Source organism: Thermobia domestica, chromosome 11 (assembly GCF_964235325.1).
Source record: "Thermobia domestica chromosome 11, izTheDome1.hap1.1, whole genome shotgun sequence".
Lineage (NCBI taxonomy): Eukaryota > Metazoa > Arthropoda > Insecta > Zygentoma > Lepismatidae > Thermobia > Thermobia domestica.
This window is the reverse complement of record NC_137464.1, coordinates 31,015,891-31,030,242: the sequence shown is the minus strand read 5'-3', so window position 1 is coordinate 31,030,242 and position 14,352 is coordinate 31,015,891. Positions and strand designations below refer to the sequence as shown.

At 36.2% G+C, this 14,352-nt stretch overlaps 1 protein-coding gene across 2 annotated transcripts in view; it reads right to left on the bottom strand.

The window, feature by feature from the left end:
• Nucleotides 1-266: 266 nt before the first annotated feature.
• Nucleotides 267-14,352, bottom strand: part of LOC145664002 (uridine diphosphate glucose pyrophosphatase NUDT14-like) — a 46,436-nt gene continuing 32,350 nt past the window's right edge. Inside the window, exons 7-8 of one of the 2 annotated variants that reach the window (XR_014127311.1) lie at nt 14,032-14,254; nt 267-5,326 (exon numbers count right to left, since the gene is read on the bottom strand). Coding sequence is in view for 1 of the 2 variants with exons in the window: in XM_081730291.1 (XP_081586417.1) it covers nt 14,103-14,254 (152 nt within the window). In the remaining variant the exon portion in view is untranslated. Of the gene's footprint in view, nt 14,255-14,352 lie in introns of both variants that reach the window. The other variant, XM_081730291.1, reaches the window with a different exon arrangement.

Here is a 14,352-nt window from a genome sequence, read left to right as displayed (position 1 = left end):
GTACTTAAACATATCAAGGGAATATGGTAGCTCAGTGGTAGAGCGCTCAACTTTTGCGCGAAGGGTTCCTGGTTTGATCTCAGATCATATGAGTTTATGGTGGACATAGTTTTCTTTCACAATCTCATTCCCTCTTTAATTAAGCATCCATCTCCTTTAGCATACAGGACATAATTGTGAGACGTAGAACTTAAAAAAAAAAACATCAAGACCCATATAGTTATCAAAATAGTTACTTGTTATCGACATAGGATTCCCATATTGGTTTTGCTCTTTTTTAGGTTTCGATTATTATCTTTAAGCTTTTCTAGAGGAAGTTTTAATGAGTCAGAGTTAAAACGGTGGGAATGTATACATAAAACTGTTACCAATTTAATGTAATGTCTGTAATGTACTATGAATTTTAGAAAAATAATAATGAAATATGAGTACACGTTTAACAAGTGTGACAAAATAGGAGATTAAAGTATTCATTGGTAATCATTTAAGTTTTCTTTCAAAATTGTTTTGATAGATTAATGTTATCTTTCAGAATACACACAACAATCGGTGAAACAATAGTTGAGTTGATTTTAAGTTTAACGTCCCTTTCAGCAGCGAGGCTATATGAGACGGGACCTACTGAGTAACGTGGAATACGAACCACATGAGCTCCCGCCGGGAATCGAACCCGGGTTTCCCACGCCACAGGCGCGTACGCTAATCGCTTAGCCACGAAGGAGCTCTTACTACTAGTTGATTGGTGAAGTACTTCTGTAGAGAGACCTTCAACAACTCTCAAAATGATCCAGAAAGAATGAACGTTAGTAAAAGTGCCGAAAACTAGAAAGTACTCCGAAAGACGTTAACACTTGCTCTTTTACTACACACTGTTCTCTTAAAATGAACAGTGCACGTTACTTCATATTGCCGAGTATTCGTATACATATAAAAAATAGACCTATTTATTGGAATACTTTTTTTTTTAATGTAGGACTAACTTCTAGACAAATGACAAAAATACCGGTCGACTCCTTTCAATTATTGTTGTCCTTGACGTTGTTCTATTGTTGTTGATTTTAGCTTATTTCTTCATTTTAACGATAAATGTAATGTGGCACGTAAATTCAGGAATATTTTTCGGAAGTGAGAGGTATTACTGGAAACTCTATCCGGAAAGAAGCTTTTAAGAAGTCACTTGATTTGTAGCCAATGAAGAGCCGTTGGATTGTATGAATTTTCTGTAGTGATCTTACAGAACATCCTTGTATCCCCATAACAAACGGACTCTCAAACCAACAAAAGTTATTTAGGGGCAATGGCGCTTATATTAGAATAAATACTATATCTATAACGTTCCATGGTTATGGCCTGTAGGTTAAATGAAACGAATACAAATGCAAGTGAATGGTGATAGATGATGATCAATAAAAAATAACGGTACATAAACGAAGATATGTAGATCGGCTGTTCGCGTGCAGATACTCCATATACAAAACAATCATGCAATGATGGTAACCAAGAAATAGAATCAATAATGTTAGTTCAGACTAGTACGTCTTTTTCCCTAATACCCAGGTCCACACAATCTGGGTAGTTATGTAGTTACTCATTTAATTGTTTTAACAAAGAAAAGAAGAAATTGGAAAACTAGACAAAGGCACAAGCTCATATTGACTAAGATCTAGGGATGCGCACGAGTCGAGACATGTCTTGAATTTCCACTCGACTTGAATTAGAGTCGAGACACATTTTATAAAATTCGAAATGAGTTGAGACAAACGTATTTCTCGACTCAAAGAGTCGAGACTGCACGTAAAAATCTCGACTCGACTCGAATGTCTCGAAAATCTTTCTATAATTTTTAATATTATTTTGAAGAAAGTATTCACTCAGAACCAGCCTTGAAACCAATTCCAGCATTTATTACTTTGGAAACCTACAGAACACATTAACTTCGAGATCAAGATTTAATTTTTAGCTATGACGGCCGAGACGTATCGCACACTGGTTGCAGACTACGTAAACCCCTTCATGACGACCTTGTTTCCCAAAGGTAGTGGCATTTTTCGACAAGATAATGCACCATGTCACAAGGCCAGGAGTGTGATGGAGTGGTTCGAGGAACACAGGGGCGAGTTCCAAATGATGTGCTGGCCCCCCAACTCGCCGGATCCGAAGCCAATCGAACACATCTGGGATGTGATTGAACGTGACATCAGACCGCATCGCTCCCCTCCCCGAATTTACGGGAATTAGATGACCTGTGTGTGCACATGTGGTGCCAACTCTCTCCAGCTACCTACCAAGGATCATTGTGTCCATGCCAAGATGCATCGCTGTTGTTATCCGTGCCAAAGGTGGACATAATGACAATTAAGTAGGTAGTCATAATGGTCTGGCTGATGTGTGCATATATTTTATCTCGACTCGAATTTCGACACGTCTCGTCTCGAATTCGAAAAAATGAAATAAATCTTTGAGTTTTACGTCCCACGGTTATGCCGGTTAGGCTAAAGGAGACGGTGATGATGAGTAATGAATGAAATGGTGGAATGAAGAAAGTGGGAGGAAACGGGAGAACCCCGAGGAAACCTACGCACACGTGTTTGTCCACCACAAACTTCACTTGGCCGGTGCTGGGATCGAACCCGGGACCCCAAGCACCAGAGGTGAACGCTCTACCACTGAGCCACCGCGGCCCCCGTCTCGAATTCGAGTCAAGTTGAGACAGAAACTGTCCGAGTCGAGACAGGCTTAAATCTCGACACGACTCGACTCGTGCGCATCCCTACTACGATCGATCAAGAATTCTTTAGCAATCAAGATGAGCAGGCACTCTATCGCTTAACAACCATGCCATTCACTAAAAAAAATATATTTACATTAACGATATTAAAAGCTGCTAAGACAATCCCCTATGCCTTGCGGCCATGTATCACTTCATCAAACATCACGAAAACGGAATGGAAGTGTAGCAAACCACTACACTACTGACATTGTTTTCAGTGTCAGAATGCGCTCGTTTTCATTCGACATTCCCTGAAGGCACAACATGCAACTGCGATAGCATAAACAAGCAAACACCCCACGTGTTACTGCGACAATATTTTATCGCTCCCTCTCTCTGTGCCCTCCGTATTCAATCCGTGCAATTTAATTAGATATTCCTGTATTATGTATCAACCTTTTTCTCTACATACCAAATTTTGTGCCTATATGTCCAGCGACTCTAAAAGAGACTTGCAATAATAGAAAAAAAATCTTTTCACTTCTCTCCTCTTCAGAGATGGATTTCCAAACATTTTTAAAAAATGAAAATATATCCCAAGTTATGAAATACAACCTTAAAAAATAATATTCATTTTATTCCACAAAGTAGTTTTCGGTTAACAATGATTAATAAACTTTAATGTATTAAAAAAAATGTTATTATAATAGATTCTTTTCAACTTTCACTTATTGATTTTTTTGCTTACATGACCCAGGATTCAGATAAAGGAATGCGGTTCAAAATGTTGGTCAATAGGCAGTGAACGTTTATCATACAAATGACAGATAATTTTAGTCTTCTCTCATTTACGTTGTTTAAAAGTGATATCACACACTGACACAAGTGAACATATAAATTTACAAACAAAACTACTGAATTGTATACCGTTTTCGATGTTAACTTCACTTTTAATCAAGCTAATTTCATGTAAATTTATCTTTTGATTCAGTCATAAGAGTTTACCTCTCTGTATGCGAAAATTTTTGTAATAATAATAATAATAATAATAATAATAATAATAATAATAATAATAATAATAATAATAATAATAATAATAATGAAGAATAAGAAGAAAAAGAGGGGTAGCTCCTATATTTACCGGGAGAGATTATGGGATCTGTAAAAAATTGGATGAAGGATAACTACTTTGAGAAGAACACAAAATCCATTGTACTCAGGCCCGTATCCACGGGGGTCTAGGGGAGCCGCCCTCTAAATTTTTACTGGCCCCTTCTAAAATTTTCATGGTAGGCTTGCAAATGAATGGATATGGAATGAATATGGTTGTATCCCGCCCCTAACTTCTACCTCCCCCCTCACACACACACACATTTTTGGACTGGCTACGGGCCTGATTGTACTTTACGGTTGATCTGAAAGTTCAAGCGGCTTAATCCAAAGAATTTTCTCATATTCATTTTACAAACTATCAAATCTTTTCTCCTTTATTTTAATACACTCACTTCTGAATTGACTATAATTCTGACTATACCAAATCACCACTCCTCATGAAAGCTACTCCAAATCCACCAAACTCTTGTTTAAACCAAACTTACTCCTCTCTAAAAACACAATACATCGAATAAAAGGACAGAATAAATTATTAGCACACAGGACACTGTACATACACGATTTTTTTACAGTATATTTTCAATGCTTAGACCAAATGGAATACACAGTAAGCATCCTCAAAAATATATCCTGGTGATCATTTCTATTAAAACATATACGTAACTCAAACAATCGGATTTGTAGAGTGTTTATTGTACTTGTACTAAGTGATTCTTGTATTACTGAACTCCGCTAGAACGATACTGTTTATTTACATGGAAAAGAAACTGCTTAGAACACTACCGGAGAAACAATTATTACCGAGAGAAATGATCAACGTGTGGTGGAAGAGAAAACAAACAGGAAGAAGATGATTATATTGATGTAGAACATTAAATCATTAGAAGATATTTCAACTGCTGTATTGACTAACGTTACGCTGGGAGGTCAAATTCTTCCTCAAGACCTACCAAAACTGTTAAGATATTCCGTGAAACAACAAGGTAATATGACACTCTTTTAAAATCTCACTAGCACCTGAGGCTACAAAAACCAACATTCCTCATTCTTTGACAAATTCTGTGTGGGATCAGATTTGCACTACCATAGCTGTTACACATTACAGGCGATTATTTTTATTTTACGACGAAGACCGTAATATTGGAGGTAGTGTTGGCAGAATACCTTCCATAATATTTTACAAGGATGACACACTATTATTGTAATTATTGTGAGAAAACTTCTAGCACTTCAGATAATTGACCATCTTATACCTTAAGTACTATAAACAACAATCACAAATATCTAACCAAGACAAGTTCCAATAAAACAATATGTTAAAAAAATTGTGGATTTCTTATATAGACTTGCACTCATGAATGCCAGTCCTTCAAATACCTACATACATGTCTGTATATGTATTTCTGCAATAATCTATATATTTGCTCAATGTATACATTAGCATGTAGATCACAGCCATACAATATTTTTTAGAGTGACTCCACCACTAAACAATTCAAAAACCTGAAAGAAAACAGCCACAATTTAATAAAGAAATAAATTTTATCTATCTATCTATCTATATCTATATCTATCTATATATATATATATATATAACGAGCTGAAATAACGTAATACAGAATGCACTCTTTAATCCGGCATTCTACTGTTTGGTATATTCTATAATCCGGTTAGCGTTTCTCTCAGGTAAATTCTGGTATTTGTTGACCATGACCGCCAGGTCGCGTCACTAAACTTCCAGGGTTCTTAGTTTGTTCAATATTTATGATGACTATCTACAAGTAAATAGCACAATGAGAGGAATCACTTCACTTTCTGGAGTGGCACTGAACAAAATATTTAGTAAGGTTCTCTGATGTGAATCTTTTTCTATCGTCTGTCAAAATTCCTATAAATGCCAAAAAACTGCGTAACACAACATGTAACAGATGTATTTGTACTGGCTATTTCCTATGGGTTCTGCAGAACTGTTTTTCCGAACATTGTCTCCACGAAGAACTTGATCCTTTAGATCTAACTGCGCGAAATAAGATGTCCTTATTCACCTCAACCCACAACAAACTACAGAGAAACATGTCACGTAGAGGAAGTCTTGTTATTGTATTGTTGAAAACTTGTTGATTGTCGAAAACGATTGATATTTCGTGCGTTATATATATATATATATATATATATATATATATATATATCAAGGTAATTTAGTTTATTTTAGGTCCTAACCCTCAAATTAGAACATTTTGGGTTCTAGAAAATTATTATATTTTTCTTCATAACAACTTAAAATGTAAAGGAAACAAGAAATTGCGCCATTAACTAAAAATTTCGCCATTCCAGAAATAAAATAGGATCCAACCTACAATCTGAAGCCTACATATTACGTTTGCACAATATTACAACTGTGTTCATATAGTATACTGTACTGTAAAATATTTTCGAAGCCCTCACGAGTATGACTCTCATTATACATCAAAAACTACCTCGACAATTTGATATAATAAATGAAGAAATGTTTGTGAAGAAGAGGGACATTTATATTCTCCACGGTGCCTTCCATTTCAACTCAGGTAATAATAATAATAATAATAATAAAGTATCATCACCATCTCAGATATTGTTGAAACTCTTTTTATAGCAACTAGACATGTTTTTAAGACACCCATATTTTTGTTTTGTCGAAATAAATTTTCCCGCCAAGTAATGGGCCATCAAAGACGGGGAGTACAATTTATGAATTGTAGAAGACATGGAAAATGGTCAACTTCGGAGCCTCACCATTCGGCTATGGAGACAGGTAGAGTTATAATTCTTGTTGTGGTATGTACATAGGAATATAAATAAACTATTTTTTATTATAGTTTGGTTTGCGCATGCGTATCTTTTTGTACATCAATTAACAAATGAACGTCAATTTATCTGAAAAGTCAAAGTTTGCGGATTTTTTCGAGCACTTCCGGTTCGAATTTTAAAATTCTGTTTTCACGGTTGGTAAGACCTAGTTACCCGCTTTCCAAAATTGTATCGCTTCTGTGTGCAACCGTTTTGTCGCAAAAAATTCGAGAAATTTAAAATTTTCAAAAATCGCCATTTTTGGGCGCCATTGTCTCGAAAACACCATTTTTTTAAAATTCTGAAATTTTGTCAGATGGTTCAACTTTACATGAATAATAAACACACCAAATACCTTTCTCGACCAATGCTTCATGAATTAACTGCAGCCTTTTAAAGTTAGCAAAGTTTTGTTAACTTTGATGTCACAGTTAACAACACTGGGAACAATAAAAGTGCAATGATTTGATGATGTTTGTGGTTCACATTCATTAAATGAAGAATAAAAGGTTTTCTTGACTGTTTTATTTATTTATTTATTATTATTATTATTATTATTATTATTATTATTATTATTTATTTTTTTATTTTTTATTTTTTTTTTTATCAAAAAGGCTCTCAGAAATAGTAAAATAAGGCTCCCACTACTACTCCGTTTTCTTAAACCGAAATAATCTGAGGTGGAAATTACGATTACGAAAAACACAGATTTCAAGTTCACTTACTTAAAATGGTCTTCGGAAACAAAATTTCACTGATTTTTTTTTTAATTACATGGACCAATCATTTGCTTGGTTGGTGTCTTCTTCGCTAATGGCATGTAACCGTGCAGGTGCTCCAATAGGTGTTGGTTCACTTACAACTCATCCAGGAGTGGATCTAGGGGGACGATTCCCCCCCTAGAAGAAGAAACTTTCTTATTTTATACATAAATAAAACCCATCCCAGAGTTTGGAGCTCTTAAAAGTAGCTCTAAGTAGCAGTATTACAACCCACCCCCCCAGAAGTCCGTCCTGGATCCACTCCTGCGTAGCACATTGTCGATAGTCACAAAACACTTGTTTTCACTTCTTTCATGCTCTTCTGGAAACCTGTATCTTGCTGAAGGTCCATGTGGAAGCATAAACAACACTTCAAATAATTCGTGATTTATTCATATTTCTGCTACGCACCACTGGTTACCATAGATATATGTATGTAACAAAAGATCCTTTTGCAGATTTCTTAAATCTACACTTTGAATTGCAGAAGTTCGATTTTGGGGGAAGCATGAAGTTAGTTCATGGTGACCCGTTACTGCCATAAAAACTTCGCAATTTTCCGAAAGCCAAAGATGACTTCGTTGAATACCAGTTACCGGTCGCATACTTTCCCTTTTTTTCTTCCGGAAGTCGTCGAATTCAGTTCCAGGCAACAAAACGAGAGTAATACCCGGAGTTTGTACTTGCACTATACTCACGAATTCTTCTGCGGTTTTAGTGGGGACGCGGTGAGTCAGTGGTAGAGCGTTCACTTCCGGTGCTTGGGGTCCCTGGTTCGATCCCAGCTCGCGCCGTGAGTTTTATGGTGGACAAACACCGTGCTCGTAGGTTTTCTCGGGGTTATCCCGTTTCCTCCCACTTTCTGCATTCCACCATTTCATTCATTTCTAATAATCACCGTCTCCTTTATCCTAACCGGCATAAACATGGGACGTAAAACTTAAAGATTTCATTTCATTTTTTCTTCTGCGGTTTTAATACTGTGAATCTGTTTTAGCCTAAGGTTATGCCGCGTTGCCACATTCTTTACACCACCTCCGCCCAATACCGTCGCAGAGACCCTTGCATGGCCGGTTTCACTCCAAAAACACTGCTTTATCGGACCTGTCTGCATCTCGAACATCTGAAAGCGATTTTTAAAGTGGGATGCAGCACCATCAGAAATCACTGACACGGTTTGGGAAATTGTAGACACCTATTTTCACGTATTCAAACCTTTTTCTGTAAAATATATTTTCGCTTTTCTTCGAGTATTTTTAGAATCTTGTCTATGACTATGAGTACATGAGCCGAATCGTGTGTTTTATCGTCGTTTATTACAACAAAACTGTCAGTTGTTTCATATTTCGGTGATAACTCTGAATTTCACTTTGCAGAATAACAGTCCAGTTTTCAACGAAGTCCACATGAAGTAAAATAGAATTTGTATCTTGAAATTTTATACGGTGCTTTTCGGTAGCAATTAATTCTCTTTGGATTTTCTTGATGTAGTCATGAATTACAATTCTTACAGTTAAACCAGCAATGTACGATACGAAAACAGAAAGTGGCACAGTTTTTAACGAGATCATTATTCTCCCATATGGCATACGTAACACTCATCTTCATCAGGATCAATAATTAAAGACTCCACACTTATTCCTTCCACTCCAGAACATTCACCACATTCTTGAAGAAGACAGTAGTCATTTTCTACGGATCATACTACTAAAGGAAATAGGTCACTCATGACAGCTTCAATACAGGCTGCACCTTTGATTTGTAGCAACGCAGTAGCAGCTAACTTAAAATTTGCACAATACACACACACACACACACACTTCCCTCGCAGGCTGCGGACTGACACACTTAGTCGAATATTATAAAATTCCGAGTGACCCTTTCTTACGCTGGGATTATTCTGTTCAAAAAGTCAGTAAATTTCTTTGAAGCGCGTAAGAAAACGTTTCGATTTTTTTAACTTTCGTATTTTTTTTTTTTTTTTTTCAATTACTGTAATGACATCGCACTTAATTGAGACTTTGTCTGGAGCATTCCAAATCATACTGAGGTAATAGTTCAGGTTTTTTATAGATCATCAGAATTTATTGGATGGCCATTTCAAGTAAACTTAAAATTTGTGTGTTTCGTAATCGTAATTTCCACCTCAGATTACTTCGGTTTAAGAAACGGAGGAGTAGTGGGAGGCTCATTTTACTATTTTTGAGAGCCTTTTTGATATAAATAAATAAAACAGTCAAGAAAACCTTTTATTCTTCATTTAATGAATGTGAACCACAAACATCATTAAATCATTGCACTTTTATTGTTCCCAGTGTTGTTAACTGTGACATCAAAGTTAACGAAACTTCGCTAACTTTAAAAGGCTGCAGTTAATTCATGAAGCATTGGTCGAGAAAGGTATTTGGTGTGTTTATTATTCATGTAAAGTTGAACCATCTGACAAAATTTCAGAATTTTAAAAAATGGTGTTTTCGAGAAAATGGCGCCCAAAAATGGCGATTTTTGAAAATTTTAAATTTCTCGAATTTTTTGCGACAAAACGGTTGCACACAGAAGCGATACAATTTTGGAAAGCGGGTAACTAGGTCTTACCAACCGTGAAAACAGAATTTTAAAATTCGAACCGGAAGTGCTCGAAAAAATTCGCAAACTTTGACTTTTCAGATAAATTGACGTTCATTTGTTAATTGATGTACAAAAAGGTACGCATGCGCAAACCAAACTATAATAAAAAATAGTTTATTTATATTCCTATGTACATACCACAACAAGAATTATAACTCTACCTGTCTCCATAGCCGAATGGTGAGGCTCCGAAGTTGACCATTTTCCATGTCTTCTACAATTCATAAATTGTACTCCCCGTCTTTGATGGCCCATTACTTGGCGGGAAAATTTTTTTCGACAAAACAAAAAAATATGGGTCTCTTAAAAACATGTCTAGTTGCTATAAAAAAAAGTTTCAACAATATCTGAGAGGTGATGGTACATGCTCTGCCTGAATTGAAATGGAAGGCACCCTACATATGTTGCAATGAGTGTTCTCTATACATAGACAATGTGTGTAAACATACAAAATAATGTTCTAATCGTTTGCACTTTTACCCAGAGTGATTTATCTTTGGTTTTTCCGTTAAAATTACAGTATATTGACGTTAGATAATCCAGCAAAATTGGTAATCTGACAAGCCTGTGGTGTGGAACTTGCCGGATTAAAGATCGCCTACTGTATAGTTGTGATAACACGTACAATCACTATAAAATTATACATCTGAACTAAATTCTGGGGCATAACAAATTATTTTTTTAAATCCTTTTTTGGAAGGGGTGATATGTGATTATTATTGAGTCCCACATTTCTGTTATTTCTGGGTTTCTAGACCACAGATCGCTACCTCTTAATTTAATTATTCTGTACTTCTCAATCCAAAATTCCTTTTTAAAAAAAACAAAGGATTACAAAACAATACATCTAAAGCACGTATTGAGGAGTATATTTTCAGAACTTACTATAAAACTCTACTAAGAATCAATCAAACAAGACCTCCCTTAGTCTTCCTCACCGGAAGAGTCCACTAGATCTCCAAATATTCTAAAGCTACAGCGGTAGAAAGAAAGAGTGTACACTTAGAACTTAATGAAAGCTTGTCATTCTATTCAGTAAAGAAAAACTTCACATTATATGCAGCGAAAACAAAATGTCTCCATATTTTTGGGCATCAAGTTGAAGGAGGAGGGGGACTTTCTTGCATTCACAAATATACGATAGTTCACTTATTACATCACGGTTTTGAATCAATACCGAAAATCGTACACCAAATTGAGAATCGTATCCAAACGCGCATCATCATGTCTTTTGCTTTTAGTTAACACATAGTTAAGTACGTCCTGTTACAATACGCCTACAGCAACTATTTAGTTTCTTTCATAAGCAACAAAATCATTCTTTGTTTTGAGAATCTAGTAAGATTGTTACTAAATAGTCATCATTCACTGCTTTTTAATTGAGAGTTTTCAGCTGATGGTCCCTTAACTTTTTCTCTGTCCAACTACGCAAATAGTAGGGCACTTAAGTTTCACGTCTCACTGTTATGCCGTTGAATTCTTTATTTTTACGTCCTACAGTTATGCCCTGTAAGCTAAAGTGAACGGTTGATTAATGAATACGAATAATGACTATGAAAGAACCTGTATTAAGTGAATTTGGGAGGAACGGGAAAACACCGAGAAACCACACTGACATCATGTTGTCTGCAACAAAGTCGTACTGCCAGGACTTGAACGACGGACCCTTCGTACCAGGGGGTGAACGCTTTACCACTGAGCCATCGTACCTTCCGCAACTTAGGATTTTATCTTTAGATGCATCTATACTAACTTTACGTATCCCTGCCATTTCCGTAGGCTAATATATAATTTAACTTTCTGTTTTCAACATTTTGTACCTTTTTTTTCCTCTGTAGAGAAACAATATTTGGTTAGTAGCTGTAACTTTATTCAATAACACTCATAATTTATAAGATGTCCAGGATGCCTCATTCCGCTCTATCACATACATGTATAGAAAAAATGCTTCTAAGACAAAGAAAATTGATTTTTTTTAACACAAAGTACAAAAAGCATTCTCGAGGATTCACGATAGGCGGAAGGACAAGTTAAGCGTTTGATGTCATATGACAAGTATAGAATAATAGTGAAGTGACATTTACATATCTGCAGCTGTTAAATGTTATCAACAACGTAACACCCGTTAACACAGTATGCTTGAGTGCAATATTATTAAAGTTGTTTCCTAAATACCGAAATAATAGGGCATCAACCACTAATCATATCTGCTGTACACGGTACCATCTCCTTATAAGGTAGAGGGTTTACTTGGTAAAGACGTTCGGAAGGCTAGAACCACTTTCTGCGAATCGATACACGGAAGCACACGGCGTAACGAGAAGAGCAAGCGTATGACTGAAGACAAGTTCCAGATGTGACTTCGTGCAACATTTCGGGAGCTGCACAAGTACACATTACCTGGTTGATACCCCGAGTACAGCTCTTTGCATCACAACTCCTTCAACTCCTATTATAAGTTTGGCTACTGTTAGTTCACACGTGAATACTAAATACAGGCGATACAGACCAAATTCTGAGCCGACTTCGTTTGTAAAGAATGTTGAATTTTCCATTTGAAACCTAGGGGCCGCGGTGGCTCAGTGGTAGAGGGGTGTTTGGGGTCCCGGGTTCGATCCCAGACCCCGCCAAGTGAACTTTGTGGTGCACAAACACCGTGTGCGTGGGTTTTCTCGGGGTTCTCCCGTTTCCTCCCACTTTCTTCATTCCACCATTTCATTCATTACGGCGTTTAATTAAGTTTGCACCAACCTGATACAAACCGATATATATCATTTCTAGGCTATGTAGACTTTAAGAAGCAAGATATTAAATGACAAAGTGCATAAATTAATGCTCCCAACCTTTTCTCAAAGCATTCATAATCTCATAAACAACAGTCGCCCAAAAACATTCTCTTATTCACAGTATGTGCACAATTCAAAACCTTCTTGTCCCTAAGGGATTTCGGCTTGGATTTCTATTTCCTCATAATCTCCCATACAGCAGTGATAGCAAACCGAAGAAATGGGCATCTTAATTTTTATTTCTATTTATTTTATTTTATTTTTTTTAAATCACGGATCTACGGCACCAACTCACTGGTCACCATGTATGATACTTGCCCCTGATCGAATTGTAAGTACATCAATTTTGTTTCATGTTCACATGACGATAAATAATCAAAATATTACCATTTTCATGAAACTGAAACTCGGCCAAATTTCCCTGTGTATTTGATTTACGGAAAGATCACGTACACAGTGGCGCTGGAACAAGATTCATGGGTACATTGCGCACCTTAACTTCGATGAAGGGGTATTGACTCCTTGATCCTGTCTAAGCTGTCATGATTAATGTATAACTTAGGATTGACTTTTCGTTCAACAACCCTTGCACCTAGACAAACAAAACTAATGACTTCATACTGAATATTTAAAACAATTTCTATGACAGAGTACAACAATTATAAGACAACAATTTTGAAAAAAAAAAATGAAATCTTTGAGTTTTTCGTCCCACGGTTATGCCGGTGAGGCTAAAGGAGACGGTTATGATGAGTAATGAATAAAATGATGTAATGAAGAAAGTGGGAGGAAACGGGAAAACCCCGAGGAAACCCACACACACGGTATTTGTCCACCACAAAGTTCACTTGGCGGGGGTTGAGATCGAACCCGGGACCCCAAGCACCAATTGTGGAAAAGTATATCATCATTAAGAAGAATATGTATAATTGTTTGAACAGACGTCTTATCCTGTATATCATCAGTAATTCTATATATATATATATTTCACTTGTTGTTACAACTGCTTACAGTTCTCTTTGTAGCCCCCCCCCCCCCTTCAATTAGCATTTCTGCGCCTCCGGCTGTGGATGTAAAGGCTAACCATATGAGACGTGATCAACTTCTTTCCAAACTTTATCTCTACCCTTTATTATTATGTCCTGTTTAAAGCAGCACTAGTAGCTGTATCTAATTCATTCTTAGTAATAAATATAATAAACTATACCTCTTATATATATATATATATATATATATATATATATATATATATATATATATATATAAATAAAAGAGTTCTCATGAATTAGCTTTATTTAGGAAAAACCACGACAGGCCAAAGAGAAGGCCTGCTGGGCTGCAAACGTCCTTTTTCTTCAAATAATCCCGCGCATCTTCTAAAGTCCATTCCACAACTTCAATATTCTCGCCTTCTTCAGGGTTTCCACCTCCTGAAATAAACAATATCAATTATATCAAATTGTACAATAAAGCCATGAACATGTTCACAGAGAAACTGTTAACAGTTATGGAAATATTTACTTGTTTT